The sequence below is a fragment of the Mustela erminea genome, chromosome 14 (genome assembly GCF_009829155.1).
Source record: "Mustela erminea isolate mMusErm1 chromosome 14, mMusErm1.Pri, whole genome shotgun sequence".
Taxonomy (NCBI): domain Eukaryota; kingdom Metazoa; phylum Chordata; class Mammalia; order Carnivora; family Mustelidae; genus Mustela; species Mustela erminea.
In genome coordinates this window covers 22257234-22280398 of record NC_045627.1, presented here as the reverse complement: position 1 = coordinate 22280398, position 23165 = coordinate 22257234, and the positions used below count along the sequence as shown (strand labels likewise).

At 37.9% G+C, this 23165-nt stretch overlaps 1 protein-coding gene across 1 annotated transcript in view; it reads left to right on the top strand.

The window, feature by feature from the left end:
• PCDH15 (protocadherin related 15) overlaps window positions 1-23165 on the top strand; it is a 1723534-nt gene that overhangs the window by 1168845 nt on the left and 531524 nt on the right. Inside the window, exon 7 of the mRNA XM_032313059.1 lies at window positions 10562-10722. Coding sequence (XP_032168950.1) covers window positions 10562-10722 — 161 coding nt within the window. The remainder of the gene's footprint in view (window positions 1-10561; window positions 10723-23165) is intronic.

Below are 23165 nucleotides of genomic sequence, written 5' to 3'. Positions count from 1 at the left end.
AATAAATAAAATCATTAAAAAAAAGAAAATGAGGTTGGAAGTTTTCCTTCCATTTCTATGTTTTGGAACAGTTTCAGGAGAAGGGTATTAATTCTTCTTTTAATGTTTGGTAGAATTCCATGGGAAGCCATCTGACCCTGGGCTCTTGTTTGTTGGGAGATTTTTGATGACTGCTTCAGTCTCCTTACTGGTTACAGGTCTGTTCAGGTTTTCTCTTTCTTCAGGTTCAGTTGTGGTAGTTTTTATGTCTCTTGGAATGCTTGCTTTTCTTCCAGATTGTCAAATTTGCTGGCTATAGTTGCTCATCATATGTTCTTTTTTTTTTTTTTCTTCTTTTTGTATATCTACTGCCTTTTTTTTTTTTTTTATTTCCAGCATAACAGTATTCATTATTTTTGCACCACACCCCATGCTCCATGCAATCCGTGCCCTCTATAATACCCACCACCTGGTACCCCAACCTCCCACCCCCCGTCCCTTCAAAACCCTCAGATTGTTTTTCAGAGTCCATAGTCTCTCATGGTTCACCTCCCCTTCCAATTTCCCCCAACTCCCTTCTCCACTCTAAGTCCCCATGTCCTCCATGCTATTTGTTATGCTCCACAAATAAGTGAAACCATATGATAGTTGACTCTCTCTGCTTGACTTATTTCACTCAGCATAATCTCTTCCAGTCCCGTCCATGTTGCTACAAAAGTTGGGTATTCATCCTTTCTGATGGTATGCTCATCATATGTTCTTATAATTGTTTTTATTTCTTTGGTATTGGTTGTGATCTCTCCTCTTTCATTCATGAATTTATTTATTTGGGTCATTTCTCTTTTCTTTTTGATAAGCCTAGCCAGGGGTTTATCAATCTTATAAATTCTATCAAAGAACAGCTCCTAGTTTCATTGATTTGTTCTATTGTTTTTTGTTTTGTTTTTGTTTTCTTTGGTTTGGTTTCTATTTCATTGTTTTCTGCTCTGATCTTTATTATTTCTCTTCTGTTGCTGGGTTTAGGCTTTCTTTGTTGTTCTTTCTCCAGCTCTTTTAGGTGTAGGGTTAGGTTGTGTATTTGAGACCTTTCTTCTTTGTTGAGAAAGGTTTGTATTGCTGTATATTTTCCTCTCAGGACTGCCTTTGCTGTGTCCCACAGATTTTGAACCATTGTGTTTTCATTATCATTTGTTTCCATGATTTTTTTTCAATTCTTCTTTAATTTCCTGGTTGACCCATTCATTCTTTAGAAGGATGCTCTTTAGTCTCCATGTATTCAGGTGCTTTCCCAATTTCCTCTTGTGATTGAGTTCTAGCTTCAGAGAATTGTGGTCTGAAAATATGAAGGGTATGATCCCAATCTTTCTGTACCAATTGAGACCTGATATGGGACCCAGGATGTGATCTATTCTAGAGGATGTTTCATGTGCACTAGAGAAGAATGTGTATTCTGTTGCTTTGGGTTGGAATATTCTGAATATATCTGTGACGTCCATCTGGTCCAGTGTGTCATTTAAGGCTTTTATTTCCTTGTTGGTCTTTTGCTTGGATTATCTTTCCATTTCAGTGAGGGGAGTATTAAAGTCCCCTACTATTATTGTATTATTGTTGATGTGTTTCTTTGATTTTGTTATTAATTGGTTCATATAGTTGGCTGCTCTCCTGTTAGGGACATAGATATTTAAAATTGTTAGATCTTCTTGTTGAACAGACCCTTTGAGTATGATATAGTGTCCTTGCTCATCTCTTATTATAGTCTTTGGCTTAAAATCAAATTGATCTGATATAAGGATTGCCACCCCAGCTTTCTTTTAATGTGCATTAGCATGGTAAATTGTTTTCCACCCCCTCACTTTAAATCTGGAAGTATCTTTGGGTCTAAAATGAGTTTCTTGTAGACAGAATATTGATAGGTTTTGTTTTTTTATCCACTCTGATACCCTGTGTCTTTTGATTAGGGCATTTAGCCCATTTACATTCAGGGTAACTATTGACAGATATGAATTTAGTGCTATTATATTGCCTGCAAGGTGACTATTACTGTATGTTGTTTCTGTTCCTTTCTAGTCTACTATTTTAGGCTCTTTCTTTGCTTAGAGGACCCCTTTCAATATTTCCTGTAGAGCTGGTTTGGATTTTATAAATTCTTTTAGTTTTTCTTTGTCCTGGAAACTTTTAATCTCTCCTTCTATTTTCAATGATAGCCTAGCTGGATATAGTATTCTTGGCTACATGTTTTTTCATTTAGTGTTCTGAATATATCATGGTAGTTTTTTCTAGACTGCCTGGTCTCTATGGATTAGTCTGCTGTCAATCTAGTATTTTTACCATTGTATGTTACAGACTTCTTGTCCCAGGCTACTTTCAGGATTTTCTCTTTGTCACTAAGACTTGTAAATTTTGCTATTAGATGACCGGGTGTGGACCTATTCTTATTGATTTTGATGGAGAATCTCTGCACCTCCTGGATTTTGATGCTTGTTCACTTTGCCATACTAAGGAAATTCTCCACAATAATTTGCTCCAATATACCTTCTGTTCCCTTCTCTCTTTCTTCTTCTTCTGGAATTCCAATTATTCTAATTTTTTGTCTTATGGTATCACTTATCTCTCGAATTCTCCCCTCGTGGTCCAGTAGCTGTTTGTCCCTCTTTTGCTTAGCTTCTTTATTCTCTGTCATTTGGTCTTCTATATCATTAATTCTCTTGTCTACCTCTTTTATCTTGGCCATAAGAGCCTCCATTTTTTATTGCACTTCATTAATAGCTTTTTTGATTTCAGCTTACTTAGATTTTAGTTCTTTTATTTCTCCAGAAAGGGCTTTTATTTCTCCATACAGAGTTTCTCTAATATCTTCTATGTCTTTTTCAAGCCCAGCTAGCACCTTGAGAATTGTCATTCTGAACTCTAGATCTGACATATTACCAATGTCCATATTGATTAGTTCCCTAGACTTTGGTACTGCCTCTTGTGTTTTGTTTGTTTGGTTTGGTTTGGTTTGGTTTGGTTTTTGTTCTTTGTTTTTTTGTGGTGAGTTTTTCTGCATTGTCCAGAGTTTTTCTGCATTTATCCAGATAAGAATATATGAAGGAGAGAATAAAATACTAAAAGGTGGCAAAGACTCCAGGAAAATGTGTGTTAACCAAATCAGAAGATACCCCAAATCATGGGGGGAAGAAAGGTGTTAAAAGAAGTTCAGGAAAAAAAAATTAAAAAGAAAAAAAAAGAAAAGAAAAAATATATATATTACACTAGTGAATAGACCAGAGCAACCCTCTTAATTTGGGGAGTATTTTGGTCTCTTAGAAGAAACTATGTCCCAAAATTTTAAACAATGAAAAAAAAAATATATATATATATAAATACATAATATGTATGTATATATACATACATATACATGCATACATGTATGTATGTATGTATACATACGTGTGTGTGAACACACACACACAAAATAAAGGTAAACACAATGAAGTGATGGAATATGACTATAAAGATGAAAATTTTGAAAAAAATTCTAAAAAAGCAGTTGATAAGTTGGTTGGGAAAAGAAAGAAAAAGAAAGTGGAGAGAATTTGCTCAGGTTGGATACTAGCACAAGGCCCTGTGCTAGATTTAGGGTATATTTTGATCTGTTAGAAGAAGTTGTATCCCATTTTTTTTAGAAGAAAAAACCCTATGTGTATACCAAAAATAAAGTTAGATACAATGAAGGATAAAATATGACTATAAAAAATGAAGGTTTAAAAAGGTTTTTTTTGAAAGGTATTTTTAAGATAAACTAGTTAAAAAACATTAAAAGAGGTAAGAGTAAATGTTAAAAAAATTAGAATAGAAAAAAATAAAATTAAAAAAAATAATTAACTTTGCAAGACTAAAGAATCATGGGAAGAAACCATAAATTCATGGTTTGCTTTCTCCTCTGGAATTCTGCTGTTCTTCTTGATAAGTGAACTTAGTCTTGGCTGGATTTCTTGCTGATCTTCTGGGGGAGGGACCTACTGTAGTGATTCTCAAGTGTTTTTGCCTGAGGCTGAATTGCACTGCCCTTGCCAGGGGCTGGGCTAAGTAATCTGCTCAGGTTTGCTTTGGGGAGCTTTTGTTCCCTGAACACTATCCATAGAGCTCTGTAGGACAGGAATGAAAATGGTAGCCTCCCAGTCTCCAGCCCAGAGGAGCCAAGAGCTCGGGGCCCCACTCCTCAGTGCACCCTCAGAGAAAAGCACTCAATCACTCCCACCTCCATGGTCTCCAGCCAAACTCTGAGCTCACCCAGCCTGTGACCAAGCATCTCTATCTCTGGCACACAGCCAGCCTGGAGTCTCCAAGCCCAACAGATCCCTGCCGCTCTTCCTGGGGGGTGTCCCCGGATCTGCCACTTATGGGGTCCCTGCTCAAAGAGCAGTGGCCTGACTGTGCCATAGATCACAATTTAAGGTAACCCCTGAGTTGAGAGCTCTCTCCTTCGCTCCATCTCTATAGCCAGTGTCCCTGCTCTAATACCTGCGTGCTCTGCTACACAGACACCTCTGATCCTTCTGTGACCCTGCGGGATCTGAGACCATGCTGTCTCCACGTGGGCTCCACCCCGACTTAGCCTCTGGAGCCATGTCCCTCAGTGGAGCAAACTTTTAAAACTTCTGATTTTGTGCTCCCTTGCTCTGCCGCTTGCCGGGAGTCAGTCCCTCCCCACTGTGGTCTATCTTCCTGTTGCTTTGGTTAACTTCTCCATAGCTCCTACCTTTCAGAAAGTGGTCAACTTTCTGTTTCTAGAATGGCTGCTCTTCCTCTCTTTGATCTCCTGTTGGATTTGTAGGTGTTGGGAATGATTTGATAAACTATCTAGGTGATCTCCTGCTACCTGATGTCATCTCAGCCTGCTACTCCTTTGACATCTTCAAAATTTAGGTTTTTATGAAGTTACCAAACACGCATGTATTTCTTCCCTTTAGGAGTTTACCAAGTAATAATCTAGCTACAGAAGAATGTAGGCTGAGCTGGAATGAGTAATTTATATAACTGTAGTCCCAGAAATGTGAAAAAATGAAATGGAGGGACTACTCCCAAGAAACTGCTGGAAAGTCTTGACAAAGATTTGAGCTTGATGAGAGTTTTGCTTAGCCTGTTAATCTTGGAATCCAGATGTATATCATGGCAGTGTTTATTGGTTAACCTCACTGAAAAGCTACAGATTGCTACTTTTTCACTTTTTTGATTTCAAATTTGTTTCAGTCACATAATGTGCATTTGGTAGCTTTGCTTATGTTTCCATTTGTAGCCAGTAACATTCAGTGTATCCTTCTGGCTAGATGATGCAGTAGCTGATCATTCTGCCAATTGGCTTAAACTGGGGAGAGGTTGTTGCAAGAAATTTTATGCAATCCATATTGGTTATATACCTTTGAATAATTAATTGTTTTGTAGCAACAACTAGTGGGTTCTGGACAGAGTGATTTTCTTTATTTTAATGTTTGGAAGGAACCCAAACAGTCAATTACTCTCTTTCCCTATAGAACTTACTTTTATGGCTTCGTTGAATTAGGTTAATTAGGAAAGCAATGTACCCCCTCCCACTCCCACCTCCACAGAATTTTTAGAGAACAATTCATTTGTGTTATAATGCCTATCGAAAGAAGCAAATAACTTTCACAGGAAAAATATTAAGTATCTAATTTTTACTTATACTATATTAGTATAGATAAATACATACAGTTTGTATAAAAATATAAATATAATATATAATATAATATAACAATATTATAAATATAAATAATAACATAATATCTATTTATATGTAATTTAATGTGTATATATGTGTGTGTGTGTATTTGCTTTGAGTTCCTATAGAAGCAAACATGTGATAAAATTGAGTAGAAAGTGTTCAATCTAAAGATTGCCACTAGTAAGTCCTTCTTGGCATCAAATCTAATCTGAGTTTTTATGAGAAAAATCAGAATTGTCTGTGGTGAGGAAATGGAAAGAGTGGGTACAACCCCCTAGTAATGGTGGGCCTGGACAGATTGCCCTCCGTTGGATGTAAGAGGTTCTCTCTACGCTTTCATCTACAGAAAGCATTCTCTCTCTACCTTCTGACTTCCTAGAATGATTATTTGGGAATTTGAGTCCCAATAAATTCTTCCAGACTGCTGCCTTGCCCATGCATTAACCAAACATAATAACCTAGCTATGGAAATGAACAGTAGATATTATTTGTAAAGAAGTCTGGGACATAAAATCAGTCACTTTGCTTTAGCTTCAGATAGTTTCTCTTTCAAAATGGTGTTGGCAACATCAACATCAGTAAATTTAAACTTTACAAGTCTTCATTCTGTTCCAAGGACTGCAATCAGTACTTCATACACATTGTCGAGTTCAGTCATTGCTACAACCTACCAGGCTCTTCTTTGGTGCCACTTACCTCATGCACGCTGGTAGGTAGGGAATGGCCTTGCTATAATGAGGAAATGGTATTGCTTCATAAGTTATTTCACAGTATACTCATGTTGTGAAATATTCTGGAAAATCTTTTTTCATAATCAAAAGGAAAGATTTAGCTGTGTAAGAAGATCTTCAGAAAAAAGCTGAAGATCTGCAGCCTCCTTACTTAGTGCATGTAGAGTCCCCACTGGTGTCTACAACTAATGGATAATCTGTCCATCTGGAGAAACTGTGGATATAGTGGAAACAATTGAAGACTTATTTCTCTGACCTAAATTAATAGATAAATGAAGATAGCTAAAAACTGGATCAAGTTTTTAATTTTGATGAAAAAATGTCTCTATTTAGAACCAAATCACCTTCAATCCCTACTTTTTGTTCTTTAGGATTAAGTTATTTATTTTGGAGAGAGAGAGGGAGAGGGAGTTCAAGCATGTAGGCAGGAGGGGCAGAGGGAGATGGAAAGAAAGAATCCTCAAACAGATTCTTCACTGAGCCGAGCATGGAGTGCCACATGGGGCTCAATCCTGTAGACCTGAAATTCTGACCTGAGCTGAAATCAAGAGTCAGATACTTAACCTACTGAGCCAACCAGGCACCCCTAAATACCTACTCTCTGAAGGAAGAAGCACAAACCCCAATGTTTGAGGCCGGAAAACAATGACTATGATGTTTGGTGAAAAATCACTAAATTCTTAACTGTTCTACTTTTTTATTGTGTTTTTTGTTTTGTTTTGCATTATACTTGGGGTTTGTTTGTTTGCTTGCTTTTTTTTTTTTTTTTATTGTAGTTTTGGATAGTGCCCTGACAGTAGAACACACAGAACACATTTTTTTTTCAGGTACCTACATATGGTGTTACAGAATTTTTAGCAAAGAGAAATTACAGGTGAGTGGGGTTGAGTAGTCTACCCACATTCACATGGTTAGTAAGGGGTGGATCCAGGATTGGAGTCTGCCAGTTCCAGGGCCAGCTCTCTCTTAACTTCTGTGACATGAGTATCGAACTACATTTAGTTCCTTTCTCCTGACTGCAGTCATTTTTTTATTATGACAAAAGAAAACTTTCATATAAGAGGGATCCTGTCTTGGGCACTGTGTTCTGCAAGATAGGTCTCTTTTGGGTTAACACCTGTTGATTAATTGATCCCTTTATTTTCATGAAATATGTCTCTTCACCTCTAAAAATATCTTCTGTTCTGGTTTATTCTCTGATAATAACGGAGCCATCCAGCTTTCTTATTACTGTTGCTTTGTGTATCCTATCCTTTCATTTTCATGTAGCTGTGTCTTTATAATTAAAACGGAGACAGGATTTTCAACATCACATGGAAGAGTTTAAACAGAAGGTTTTACTGGAAAAGGAGGAAGCTTGCAAAACAACAGAGGAACCAAAGCACTGTGCTCTCTCCAAATGTCCAGCACTGGCTCAGGACACAGGCTTCCCAGGCTGGAAATCCTGGATCCATGAGAAGGGCCATCCCCAAGGCTGGCTTGCACATGGACCCTCAGTTGACCTCAGTTAGGTATCACCTGTCCTGCTGGGAAGAAGGTGGAGATGGGGCTCTCCAGGGAACCCAGAGCGAACATCTCCTTCTCCTCTTCCTCCTTCTTCTTTAAAAATCAATAAATGGTGCTCTTTACCTCATGCCTCCCTCAACTGTGCTCTATTCTCTCTCTTCTCCAAACTTTCGATCAAGATGACATGGCTTATGAAAGTATGGAGGGATTTTTAGTGACATGAAGCTGTGTTCTGGTGAAAGAAAAGTGAAACTCTTGCTTTTTTTGGCACATTAGCCCTTGAAACAGTTCTTGCTGAGTTCTGGTCATGGAAGAGCACAGGGCTGAGGAGGGAGCCAGAAAACATAGCTGGATCTTCTCCATGAAAATTAAACATCATTAAAGTAGAAGTCCAGATACACAGATTCGGTTTCACTGTGTTAATTGTCATTAACATAACGATCCCAAGTTTCTCTGGTTATGATCCATTTGGACCACAGAGGGGGACTCCCTGCCCCTCCCTCTGCATGTCCCAGGAAGCCTGCTGCTTCTGCTACAATGCACGGCAGAGTCCAGGCCTGAATGCTGTTAGCCTATCTCCTGCTGTACCTTTCTGTGTCTTTTTCTTCATTGGGAAATAGAGTCTAATTTAATTTCTTATAAAGATTTTATTTATTTATTTGACAGACAGAGATCACAAGCAGGTAGAAAAGCAGGCAGAGAGAGAGAGAGAGGAGGAAGCAGGCTCCCCGCTGAGCATAGAACCCGATGCAGGACTCGATCCCAGGACCCTGAGATCATGACCTGAGCCGAAGGCAGAGGCTTAACCCTCTGAGCCACCCAGGCGCCCTAATTTAATTTCTTAATTACAGACTGACTTACTTATGAAATCATTTTTCAAAGCTTAGTGGTGTGATGTGCTTTGAAACGAGTGTGTACTTAGGCCTCAAACACCTTCCCAGGTCAGAAAATGCCATCGATGTCGGGTTGTACTTTGGGACATATTTTCTGTAGGGAACCTAGTTTCCATTTCAATAAAAAATAGAAGGATCAGTTTCACTCCCTATTTACGGGTGTGTATACTAGTATGTGAATAAAGTAGAAGGAGATAATCTGCCACTCAGAAACGCAGGCGTGTGAATATGTGTTTAAACATAATTCAGATTTATTGCTACAAAAGGATGGTTTCCTTTAACATTCCCCAGACAGATGAAGCTCATTGATAATACTGTTACAAAGAAAAATAGTATAGCTTTAATTATTATTAATTACTATTAATTTGCTGAGAAAATCTTCCAAAGAGACCCCGCCCCTTTTATCTGTGTCTCTGCAACGATGTAACATGTAGGCCAATTCCATGCCTTAAGAAAGTGCATTAGATACGTTTGGTATTGTTATTCAAACTAGATTTATATTTATGGATTATCTATATATTCTTGTATGCTCTCCTAAGGCAATGAGTTCTGTAGATATATGCCATTTATTTTAATGTTTTTAGGAGGGTACATTTTTATTTGTATAGCCCCATCTCTTCTGGATGCCATAATTTTAATAAAATGGATTGGCTGAAAATGATTGCCCTAGGCTATAGTGCATTATTGTTTGGCAGAGGGATTGTTGCTATATGGGGGAAAAAATGGGATTTGAATCACATCACTGCTGTTTGCATCCAACTTGCAGAATGCATGGAATTTTTAACAAAATAGGCAAGGTTAGAGATGTGCTGTCATTTCAACTCATTCAACACATGTCTACAATTTAGCCTGTTGAAAAGATAGTAAGAAAGCTAGGACCCAAAAGTTCCATTGGAACATTGTGCTGTTTTTTTTTTTTTAAGATTTTATTTATTTATTTGACAGATAGAGTTCACAGTAGACAGATAGGCAGGCAGAGAGAGAGAGAGGGAAGCAGGCTCCCCGCTGAGCGGAGATTCCCGATGCGGGACTCGGTCCCAGGATCCTGAGATCATGACCTGAGCCGAAGGCAGCGGCTTAATCCACTGAGCCACCCAGGCGCCCACGTTGTGCTGTTTTGATCAAGGACCCAAGATGTGTCTGCAAGAAGAATGAAGTCTGTCTTATGTCTGCCCACTAGTTTTGTCTTTCACATTAAGATTTACGTTTTATGGATTTGCGCTAAGATAAAAAAAAAAGAAAGAAGCAGTTCTCATCATGGGAGATCTTGCTACTTTATCTCTTCCTTTTCATCCTTTCTGTAATTTTCAGGCTGTCTCTTTTCATATCAGAAGTCTTACTGAGTGAACTGAAGGATCAGTCTCTGTATCTCAGGCATTTCCTTTTTGTTTGGGGTGAAATCCAGTGATCACTCCTGTGCGGAGTGATGGACAGGGAGGGGAACAGATTGAAATTGTCCAAAGAGAAACCAGAAATAGATGATGAAACTCACCCAGTGGTTCAATCTCTGCCTGCCACCCTCATCTCCCAAAAATATCATTTATAAATAGTGGAATAAAGGTTATCTCGCCTTTTGGAGACAGGACACTTTCTATATCATGCCAAATATTATGCTGAATGTCTTCTGCTTGAAAATGGATTTGCCAGTCACCTGGGGTTTAAGAATATGATCTTGCTTAAGAATCCATATGAGTAGCATATGTTTTCAAATAACTGTCTTTGGCCTGCAGGTACAATTCTGGTGGATAACATGCTGATCAAAGGGACTGCTGGAGGACCAGACCCCACCATCGAACTTTCCTTAAAGGACAATGTGGATTACTGGGTGTTGCTGGACCCTGTGAGGCAAATGCTCTTTCTGAACAGCACGGGCCGAGTTCTGGATAGAGACGTTAGTGACTCTTTTTTCCTTTGTTCCCATGTCACAACCTATCGTGGTATAAGTAACTGCATGTGTTTGTTGATAGCACATCAAACTTTCTCCATAGAATTGGACATGATTTTTTATGTTTATCAACAAAAAATACCTTTTTTTTTTTTAACTCCTGGAAGGAAAAATAAGGAGGGAAGGGATTGTCTGTGTCTAAGAGATCCATTGTATTTCCCCCTGACATCCAGGAACAAGTTGGGGGTAGAGTTGGAAGAGTAGGAGAAGCAAGGCGAGGACCCACACAGAGTCTGGGAATGCAGCTCAGGTTTGCTTGAGGATGCGGTGAGATGGGCTGAGCACAGGAGGTGGTCTCACAAAAGGCAGTCATGGGTTGAGGGTTGAGTGTGTGGCCCTGTGCTTCCTGAACTATAAAGACATTCAAAGAAGGAGCACGAGTTTTCTGGCACCTTGCCAGTCCATCAGTGGCAGGGGACCTAGGTATTAAGGCAGCATAACTCAGGTATTCTGTTATGAAGAACAGCTAAGTTGCCAAAATCATTGACTATTTCTCTTCTGAGGAAGTGGACTTTGCATTCCAGTCTTGGGTCCAGGGAAGCGTGTGTGTGTGTGTGTGTGTGTGTGTGTGGCGCACCCTGTGGTGGCTGTAATAGCCATTATAGGGGACCTTAGGAGCACATCTCAACATGCCTACTCCCGAATTTCCAGGCTATAAAATCCAAATGTTAGGCATTCAGCACTTGGTGAACCTGATTCTCTCGAATTTATGATTCACTTTACAATACAGTGTAGGGTGGAGGGCCCCTCATTTATTTTACATCTAAAGTTCAGAGTCTCTCAGAGCTTGGCTGTGAGGTGGGCTGTGCACAGAACTCTCCCACCAGGATGGGCTCTCTCTGTCCTCTTGGGGGCTGCAGGGGCACTGACAGAGCCATGGTCGCAGTCATGGAAGGCAGGCACAGTGGAGAGGGAAAGTGGGATCATCGGGGTCCATGTAGGAGAAGAAGTCTGCCTCAAGGCCCCCTCCCCTCCACACACTCACTATGTACTTCTGTCACAACCCATCATTTCTACCCCACACTTCACAATTCAGGATGGGCACCTGGAAGGTAAAATGGAATAAGGACAGTTGCTATCTTGTCTTGGCTTAATTTATCTTCGAAGTCTTAAGTTTTGTGAGAGCAGTCTGGATAATGGGCCAGACTGGCAAGCTGGGAGAGTGTCCCCACTGTGCTACCTACAGGCATCCTGTACTGGCCTTAATCAGGGCCATTCATCTCTAAGTCCCATGCATCTTATATTGTAACCTATTAGCAGAATTATAGAATATGTATCTTTTAGGCCACTATTATTTTATGTTGCTTCCTTTTCTTAACCTAATAGCTAATTATAATAACTTACTGTTTTGCTGACAAATCATTTTCTTTTTTAAAAACATTTTTTGTTTCATTTGAGATTAAAAGCACAAGTTCTGGGTCTGAATTGTGAGTAGAGAGAAAAGATATCCTTCAGTATAAATAAACTGGGATCTGTATCTCCAACCTAAAACATTATTTATATTATGCACCAAAAATTATCTTTACTTGGAAAGATAAGTATCCACTTCCCTAGTATTATTTTTCTATTTCTGGTAAGGGCAGCATTTATTGGATATTAGTGAAACTGAAAAACAGTACTGTGGGAATATGCTTGAACAAGGACTGACTTGCAGGTAATAATTGCAAAAACAAGTATCACTTAAAGAATCATCTCGGCTGTTTTCTTTTGTGGGTTCGTTTTTAACACAGTAACCAAAACTAATCTCCTTCTACTTAAAATGCCCCTTTCAATTAGGAATGTTATGGTCAAGTTACACTTGCCAAGATATTTTGTAAATTAAAGCGTTGTCAGCAGACACCTACCTGAATTAGCTAAAGATGCTGGAGTCAAGGACTCCTAAAGGATATTAATTATAAAGTGAATATTGTACAGAAGAATCTATAAATAAAAATCAAATCACAGGTTCACATATGTGCAGTATGTTGATTTTGCAAACTCAGTCATTGAGATCACAGGAAGACAGTAGCTAAAGAGAGGACGAGGGGTGCCTGAGTGGCTCAGTCATTAAGCATCTACCTTCAGCTCAGGTCCTGATCCCAGGGTCCTGGGATCAAGTCCCACATCAGGTTCCCTGCTCAGCTGGAAGCCTGCTTCTCTCCCTCCCCCATTCCCTCTGTGTTCCTGCTCTCGCTCTCTTTCTGTCAAATACATAAATAAAATCTTAAAAAAAAATAAAGACAGGCTGAGAGCTCATATGAGCTCAAGGCAAGGCTCCCTAGACACAGCACATGCTTCAAATATAGCAGTTTTCAGAGTTTGCTGCATACAAATGTTTCGCAGAATCATTGGACTTTAGAGGTGGAAGGAATCTTAAAGGTTTGCTAATTGATTATTTCTTTCATGGTCTACTGTGCGATACGTTTAGACACAGCCAGTCTAACATTTAGCACTTGTTGATGGGGAAATGAGAACAGTAAAGCAACGAGGGTGGTTTTTTTATTTGTCTCCATATGCTATTTATTTGTCTCCACATGCTATTGTGATATCGCGCCCTTTCTGCATTTTTTATTTTATGCAGTCCTATAGAAGATAGATGGCTTTTGCTTTGTAAGAGTTCTTAAAAAAATTCTTTCTTAAAGACATAAAAGGTTATCTATCTTAGGTTAGCCTTCCATGATTTTTGTTTGCTTGTTGTTTTCTTCTGTATCATTGTTGTTGATTCTTATTGTTATTGTTGTCAGTTTTGCTAGCCTACTGCTCTTACGTACTCTGCTTAGGTGAAGAAAGTCTAAGTCCACTCAGCTAATTAACTAGGAAGCCATGCTGCGAAATAGTTGGGTTTTGGTGCCAGGGAATTCTTGGATAAATGTGGGAGCTGGATTTAAGCAAAGAGTTAGAAGTCTAAGTATAAACATAGTAAAAGGAGTAGCATAGAAGAAGCCAGAAGCACAGGAAGAATAAGCGTAACATTGTGAGGTGTGGACCTGCTAGCCAGTAAAGGGCACCATCGAGTTAAAGAGTGAGAAAAAAAGGGGGGGGGAACAGTTTGATGTCAAGAAACTGACATATCTTTATAACATATCAGGGATTAACTGATCATTAAGAAATACATTCTTGGAAACTCACCCTATGCTGTTTACCAGTATTAAATTTCCACAAGTCAAGGTAGTAATGGACTAGGCTGAAATCCACTCTGATTCCTGGATTTGTTGGCCAGTCTTCATTTTGGGGAGGGGGAGCACTTGGCCAGGATTCTGATAAAATCTGTGGACTCATTCCTCAAGAAAAAATTTACTTGCATATGAATAAATGATATGCCATCAAATTCAAGAGTTTCATTCACCATAAAAGTTACATAGACCCAGGGATAGAGATCTTGCCTTGACTAATGCATCTTCCTACTTCCCTCACTCTCAAATTGTTAGAGGATCTTCCATCTCAAAATCAGGAATTGTAGATAGAACCAAGGCACCACTGAGCCACCCAGGCACCCTTCTGCCTTACTGCATTTGTACTCATATCTAACCCAACCCACTGGAGTAATTTGCTGTAGTCTTTTTTTTTTTTTTCTTTTTGTAACTTGTGTGGTCTTAATGCATTCCCTAGCTATTAGATGTCTGCCACAAATCCCTTAATAGAAAGTGATCTCCACGTACCTCAGAAAAAATAAATCTCAATACAATATCTTACATCAGTGCAGTTTACAATGTCCTACATTAACCTTTGAATTTTTAAAATTCTTGTGAATTGCTTTCCCTGATGCCACAGTGCTTTTTAGGGCTTTATTCATCAAAGTCTAAAGGCATTTTTTCTGAAAATTCTTAACCCAGTGCCCATCTGTTTTATGTGAAGAATAGATTATTGCTTCTAGGAAAAGAGTGTGGTACATCAGCACATTTTGTCCAAATCTAATCACAACAGAAAATTTTAATTTTACTTAATTATAAAATAATATATGCTTATGGTAGAAATAACAGAAAATAAAAAGCATAGGTACGAAAATTGCTCTTCCATTTAAGGAAAGTATTTAATATGCATCCTGCTGTATATTATTTCAAGCATATATATATATATGTATACATATATATATATACACATATATATGCACATATGTTAGCATATGTCTTTATATCACACTGTATATAATACATTCAGCCTGTTTTTTTAAAAGAATTATTTATTTTAAAGGGAGAGAGCATGGAGGGGAGGGGCAGAGGAAGAGGGAGAGAAAGAATCTCAAGCAGACTCCCCGCTGAGCATGGAGCTCAATGCAGGGCTCAGACTTAGGACCCCAGGATCTTAGCTGAAACCAAAAGTTAGAGCCTCAACTGGCTGAGCCACCCAGGTGCCCTTTTTTGCCTGGTTTTATTTTTTTATTTTTTATTATTTTCTTTAAGATTGTATTTATTTATTTGACAGAGAGAGAGAGAGATCACAAGTAGGCAGAGAGAGAGGGAAACAGGCTCCCTGCTGAGCATAGATTCCCAATGCATGGCTCGATCTCAGGACTCTGAGATCATGACCTGAGCTGAAGGCAGAGGCATAACTCACTGAGCCACCCAGGCAACCTTCTGCCTGCTTTTTAAATGTGACTTGTAATATACCTCCATCCTTGTGGATGAATGTATATATGTAATCATTTTTATTGGCTGTATAGGGTTTTACTGGATGAATAAATGGAGATTATTTTTTAAAACAAATCTATTTTGGACATCAAGTCAGTTTCCAGTTCTTGATGGCTTTCTCTTCTTGTGGTGTCTTTGTCTAGTTTTAGTTTTTGTTGACCTTTTCTGTTGTCTCTTTTATTCTCTATTTCATTTATTTCTTATCTGATCTTTGTTATTTTCTCTCTGGTACTAACTTTGGGTTTCATTTGTTCTTCTAGCTCCTTGAGATATAAGCTTAGATCATTTATTTGAGATTTTTCTAGTCTCTTGTTGTACACATTTATCCCTATAAACTTCCCTTTTGGAATTCCATTTCCTTCATCTTGTGAATTGAGTATGTTGTATTTCAATTTTCAGTTGTCTCACAGTATTATTTTTTAAAATTTCTTTTTACTTTTTTCTTTGTCCCGTTGGTTGTTCAGTAACATGTAGTTTAATCTCCATGAATTTGTGAATTTTCCAGGCTTCTTCTTATTGATTTCTAGTTTCACACTAGTGTGGTTGGAAAGCACACTTGCTCTAATTTCAACATTCTTTAATTTATTGAGGCTTCCTTTGTGGCCTACCATGTGATTGATCATGGGTAATGCTCCATGTGCACTTGAGAAGAAATACATTCTGCTGCTTTTGGATAGAATAGGCTGTATGTGTCTAAGACCATCTGGTCTACTGTGTTGTTCAAGGCCAATGTTTCCTTATTGATTTTCTGTCTGAATGATCCATGCATTGATGTAAGTGGGGCATTAAAGTCCCCTGCTATTATTGTATTGCTGTCTATCTCTCCCCTTAGGTCTGTTAATATTTACTTTATATATTTAGGTGCTCCTATATTGTCTGCGTAAATGTTTACAAATGTTATATTCTCTCATTGTATCACCTATTTTTAATTATGTAATGTCCTCTGTCTCTTATTACAGCCTGTGTTTTGGAATCTTTCTATTTTCTGATATAAGCATACCTACCTCTGCAGTTTCTGAGATTCCTGATATGCAAGTTCTTTAGGTGGTTGCCAACATTCTGAGCGTTGTTCATTTTGTGAATATAATGAATCCTAACAAAAAATGTGAATGTTCTGAGTAGCAAAACAGAGCCAACAATCAGGGTTTGACCCTAATAAAAACTGCCAAAACTCTGTGTTACATCACTAGATTAGAATTTATTTTAGCACTTCTTAGGAGAAAATTGCTCTAGAAATACTATGTCAGTGAAATTTTTTTCCACTGAGCTTTTCAAATACAATGAAGCTCTTCTAGGTGTCTTAGCCCATTTGGACTGTCATAACAAAATACCACAGACTGGATGGCTTAGAAATGACAGAAATTCATTTCTCATAGTTCCAGAGGCTAAGTGTATGGAACCAGGGTGCCATCAAGATCAGGGGAGGATCTTTTCCAGGTTACAGACTTCTTGTAATCTCACATGCTGGAAAAGAACCAGAGTGCTCTCTAAGGCCTCTTTAGTAAAGGTATTAATCTCATCACCTGATCACCTGATTCATGTTGTTAAAGGGAAGTAAGAAGTAGATGATGAAACTCACCGGATGTTAGAACTTCTGCCTCTTACCTTCATCTCCCCAAAATATTTTTTATAAGTAGCATAATAAAGGTATTTTTCCCTTTTTGAAGTAATACATTTTTAAATCACACCTAACATTGAATATTTTCTGCATTGAAACATATTTGTCAGTCAGCCCAAAGCCCTCCCTACTAATACCATCTTATTGGGCATGAGGAGTTCCCCATATGAATTTTAGAGGGACAGAATATTCAGATCATTGCATAAGGAGATTCTGATTTTACACAAAGTTCTTTGGCTTATAAGGATGGCACAAATATGCTTCCAAATGAGCTCAAGTCAGTGGGTGAAGAATATTAAGAATATTAACATCATAGACATGAAAAATAATTTGATTTTAGAAATATTGCCAATGTGGGGCATCTGGGTGGCTCAGTTGTTTAAGCAACTGCCTTTGGCTCAGGTCATGATTCTAAAGTCCAGGAATCGAGTCCCACCTCAGGCTCCCTGCTCGTCAGAGAGTCTGCTTCTCCCTCTGACCCTCCCCCTTCTCATGCTATCTCTCTCTCTCATTCTCTCTCAAATAAATAAATAAAATTGTAAAAAAAATAATAAGAAGAATAAGTAGTAGTAGTAGTAGTAGTAGTAGTAGTAGTAGAAATATTGCCAGTATATCAGGGACAGAGGAATCTACGTGTTCTTGGACCACATGATCTCTAATCACCACATTTCTCTGTTTATATGTTGCATTTTCTTCTTCCTGCAGATCAGAACCCTGTGCATTTTTAATTTTGTCCCCCCACCTGTTAGATTCATGTTCATTTCCACCTGTTCTTTCTGCAGTGGTTGGGGAAACTGTGTTTCCCCAAGAAGGAACTATGAATCATGTTTTCTGCACTTTGTTCATTGAGGCCATAAATTATCTCTTAATGGGAGTATTTGAACAGTATGGCTGCATAGAACTAAAAGAAAATCTAACATATATAAGTAAATATTTTAAGATTCAATGGTAAAAATAAGTAAAATAACAAATGATCTTTATGGAAATTTCTGAGCATTAAAATAAAATGTAAAGCTTTTCAAGCCTCCCATATTTGCATTTAATTAGAGAACTTCTCTATGATATGGTATACATAGGAGCCTTGGACAGCTTTCAAGCTTGGTTTATAAGTCTTGCTCTGATGGTCATTATTTTTTTATTCCCTATTTTTATTTCTGTTTACTGAAGTTCCTTACATTTCCTGCAGTAAAAAGAGAGAGAGAAAGAATACAAAGGTGTAAAATGAAGAGTCTTAAATGATAAAACAACCAAAATATGTTGTCTGGCATGAAAAGTAGATCTCAGTAATGAAGAAGCATCACATGAGATGTTTGAAATCCAGAGGAGTGTCTCACCTGACCAATATCCCCTTATCACTTTTGGGTATGGGATAGTCATGGTCATAATGACACGGATAAATTAAAACAATATTAGAAAGAAAAATGTGATTCTGGCACAGTCCTGTTACACTTATCGCAAAACTCTGGGCAAACTTTTAAAAACTTTGAACAGAGGGAAATCATGTTCATGGAAGTCCCAAACATCTCACCTTCTCATCTTCCAGACTCTAAGCTGGCAGCTGCACTTAGCTGAGCTTTGACTTCTGGCCGCCGGCCAGCAACCATGTCATCACGGGGCTGCCCGTGTTCTCCTCTATTGCCTGCAGGCCTCAGTGGCCAACAGCACAGCTGCACAATGACTCTCAGTCCTTGCTTGGACTGTGGAACAATTGCCTCACAGTCCTCTCACCATATATCATGATCCAAGCTGATGTACCTTCAGTGCCCCAAACACAGTCCCAACCTTCTTGGTAGATGCCTTCTCATTGTAGTCAGGCCTTCTCTGGTACTCCCTGATTTTTTTTTTTTTGAAGATTTATCTATTGATTTGTGTGAGAGAGAGGGAGAGTGGGTAGAGGGGCAGAGGGAGAGAAACTCAAACAGACTCCATGCAGAGTGGGGCTTGATCCCATGACCCTAACATCAGACCTGAGCTGAAACCAAGAGTGGAGTCTTCACTGTCTACAACAACCAGGGGCCCCTCCCTGGTACTCTTTTTAATCTATGCCTAAAAATTACCTTTACCATCTGCCGTCAGTTGAATGTCATCTACTACGAAGACATGCCTTAAATGCCACTCTTTACATAAAAGATTTCTGCATGTTACACTGGTATGTAGTTTCTTGCTCTAAACTCTAAAGCCTTCAAAATGTCTTGACTTGCTTTATTTTTATGTTCATGTCATATCAATTTTATGGGATTTGCTTACTGCACAAGGACTGCTTCATATTAATCCCAAACCACACTGAATTATGAATTTAATAAATACAGTTAACTAAACTGAAAGTCCTTAAGAGTTGATTATGAAAGATTTCTCTAGATATTACATTATCCTAATTATATTATCAAGTTGGCACTTTCTTCTTTATAGACAACTTATGTCAACATATCATGTACTTTGAAACTTCCATTTGTGAGGGACACTCATAACTCTGGCCAGCCATTTCCTTTAAGTTCGTTTCATTGTTTAAAACTAATTTCTAGGGTCACGTGGGTGGCTCAGATGGTTAAGTATCTGCCTTCGGCTCAGGTCATGATCTCCAGGTCCTGAGACTGAATTCCAGGTTGGGCTCCCAGCTCAGCAGGAAGCCTGCTTCTTCCTCTCCCTCTGTCTCTCCCACTGCTTGTGCTCATTCTGTCTCTGTATCTCTTTTAAATGAATAAATTAAAAAATATTAAAAACAAAAACAAAACAAATTTCTGCAACATACTGTATCTTACTTCCTTTCCCTGTCTTCCAGTTGATTTGTGAAATAATGAAGGTTTTTCATTTTGTAAAGGTAGTAAATATATAGGAAGACAAATCATGACAAAATCCTTTCATTCTGGTGAGGACTGAATAAAATTGGCCTTCGATTTAGGAAAAATAAAATCAAGTGTTATACAGGTTGGCTAAAAATTTGTTTTCTCTTTTAAACCATAAGGCCTCTAAATACCATGGTTTCTCGAGAAAACTCAGTTCTCCTGGGGTTGAAGATGAATGCTATAATCAACACTGTTCACATTAGTAAATTTCTTACAGAAACCTTACTCTGCATGTTAAATCGTAAGTGATTGTCTGAAAAACTCATAATAAAATTTTTCATTTTTGTCTTCCTTCACATTACAAAATTCAACATATTTGTTGGAAATGTTTCTTTTCTTACTTTCTACTCTCAGACCCACTCATGAGATAACCTCCATCCACCATTGGTATGTGTCCTTCCAAAACTTAAGTTATGCATATCAAGACTCATACCCACAGGAAGGTTAACATAAATATGCATTCATACATTCTGTTAAACATTCGTTTTTAAATTGAGAGAGTATTTGGCATGTCTAGGTATATGTGAATGGTAGTTGTTTTAACTAATTAGCCCCAAAATTTATACACAGTGTTTTTTTTTCTTCTTCTTCTTCTTCTTTATGTATGAAGCAATTTAAGAGAATTAGGGAAGAAAAAATTGGCAGGACTTATTTTTGCCAGCAGGTAGGAAAGATAACCTAAAACTTCCCTAACAGATTCCTAAGCATTTTGTAGTCCCTCAACTCTCACTGACTGTAGAACCGTACTTGATATATTTATGACCTTCTTATACAGCAGAATAGAATCCATTCCAAGGCGAGATTACAACGTGTGTTATATGAGCCGCCGGGAATTCTGGCCTTCAATGTGATCCATTATGTTTAGGATTTATTGCAAGCTAAGGCCTATCCATGTTACTCACAGTTGCATAGGGAGCTGAAGTTAAAAGTGGCCAGAGCTCCAAGTGACCTAGTTATGTCTAATTTATGGGCATGTCACAGGACTAAGTAGGGGCTCAGCGCAATGTGCATTTGCTTCCCTTCTTGCAAAGATTGTGACCTCTCTGTCCCAGCGTTCCCATGCTCTCACTCAATATAGTGCTCCAAGTTGAGAGGAAACAGTTTTATAGGTCTCTTGTAATATTTAGAAGATAAGTAACTTTAGAAGAATTTAATTCACCTGTCTTCTAAATGGGTGCCAAGGGCTAACAGTACAAGTATTTGTTTTTTATTTTTTTGTTTTTTGTTTTTGTCTTTGTGGTGTTTTTTTGGTTTGTTTTGTTTGTTTTTTACTTTCCAATTGAAATATGCATGACTTTCCTTTAAAATCCACAGTAACAGTACAAATACATGTTTTTGTTTTGTTTTGTTTTGTTTTGTCTTTGTGATTTTGGGGGGTATTTATCTGTTGTTGCTTGGTTTTTGTTTTTTGTTTTTTACTTTACAATTGAAATACACAGGACTTGCCTTAAAAATCTATTAAAGGAAACACTTTCAAACTGATAGTAAAAATAGACCTAATCTTTTGAAATGATCTTTTTGCCTCAAGGCTGCAGATTTTCAGGGATGGGCTTGCTTTATGAGATGGTCCATTCAATTCTGTGCTGCTTTGGATTAATACAAAACCACTACTTATATTGAAGGAAAAAACCATGCTTTGCGAAATTTTTATTCATTGTGGTTCTTTCTGCTCTCTGAGACTACACTGAATAAACTAGTAAAGCTTCTCAAAATAACCATTCAGCTGTCTGATGCATCTTGCATTTTTTAGCTTAAATATCCTCAATTTTTATCACACTTTCTCAAGGTGTTCAGACTTCACAGCTGTCTATAAAATGGTGCTCACTCTAGTCCACCAATCTCTGCATTGATATTATTAATGAATATGAAGTTTGTATGACTTTACTGCCCCTGCAATCCATTTACAGTGTCGGTGTGTAAACCCATCCTTTACTCATTAAAATGTCATTGTTATATTTTCACATGAATGTTCATAGCCATTTAGTGTACATGGGTAATTAAGGTGGTTTTTGTTGTTATTGTTGTTGTTTGTCCTGATACCAACAAGGTGAATTAAAGTTATTATTGTAAAAATACATCATTATATAACCTGGTATTCTGACTTATTAAAATGATTTGGAATGCTGCCTTTCATCATTAAGTGTATGATATATCCCTCTGAGCTTTGTGACATTTACTGATTTTATACACAGGACTTTAATGCCATCATTATGTCAGTAATTAAAAGGGAAACACAGAGCTATACAGCCCTTTACCAGGTACCTGCCTGCATATGTTAATAATTCTTAAATTTATTCTCTCTAGGTACATTTATTCAGTCAGGTACAAATAAATTAAAATGCCTTTTTTTCTTTACCGGCTGTAAAAAAATACCTTGAGATTCAACAAAGTTAGCTTTAGTTTAGATATGGTCCCTACAGTGTTCTTCTCACTTAGAAATGTGGCCTGTGACATTTTTAATGAACGTATCCTAGCCTCCAGTGACCCTTGCTGTGTCTTTAAATCAGTTTCAATCCAAAAATTTAATAAGTTATTTCATAATCCAATATTATCAGTTTGTATTCATAAATTCCATGCATTTTGCTTTCTTGGGTTATAAATAAAAATACAGGTGTTTATAGGTGTGCCTGGCTCAGGGTAACCTCAGGTGATCCTTAGGGTGATCCCATCGTACTGGTATTTTTATCCCGATTTCGCTCCGAATGTATGGTTAGTAGGTCTCCATAAGTGGCTGGAAGCCACACAGTCTGACATGAACAGATTACCTTCTGTAGGCACAGTGTGGTTACTGGGCACAGAGCCTTAGTCATGATAACATCCAACGCTAGGTTCATGGACCTTCCAGCCCAGTGAAGGAAGGCAGACTGAAATCAATATGTAAAATGTGTAATATGCCAAGAAGCAGGTGAGAAAAGCAATAAAGAAAGATAAACAGTGAGGGGAGAAGTTGGAAGGAGAGAGCAGACTGGAGATCTCATCTTTCCAACAGGTAGCCAGAATATGTCATTCTGATAGAGTGATGTATTTAGAGGGAAAATTTTATAAGCTAGAAGAAGAATTTAAAACCACAAAGGAATATTTTGTAACATTAAACACATTGACTCAAGGGTCAAAGAAATGTAGATTTGCATCCCAATTCTGGAACCTCTTGGCCATGTGACCTGAGCTATTAAGTGCCCTTTGGATGACACTTTTCCCCTTCAGGAATTTATCATTAAGAGGGGGACAAGTGGGCATATATTTATATACAGATTATTATTGAAATATGGTTTATAATGATAAAAATGGACATCATAGAATATCTTATTATTAGTCTGTACC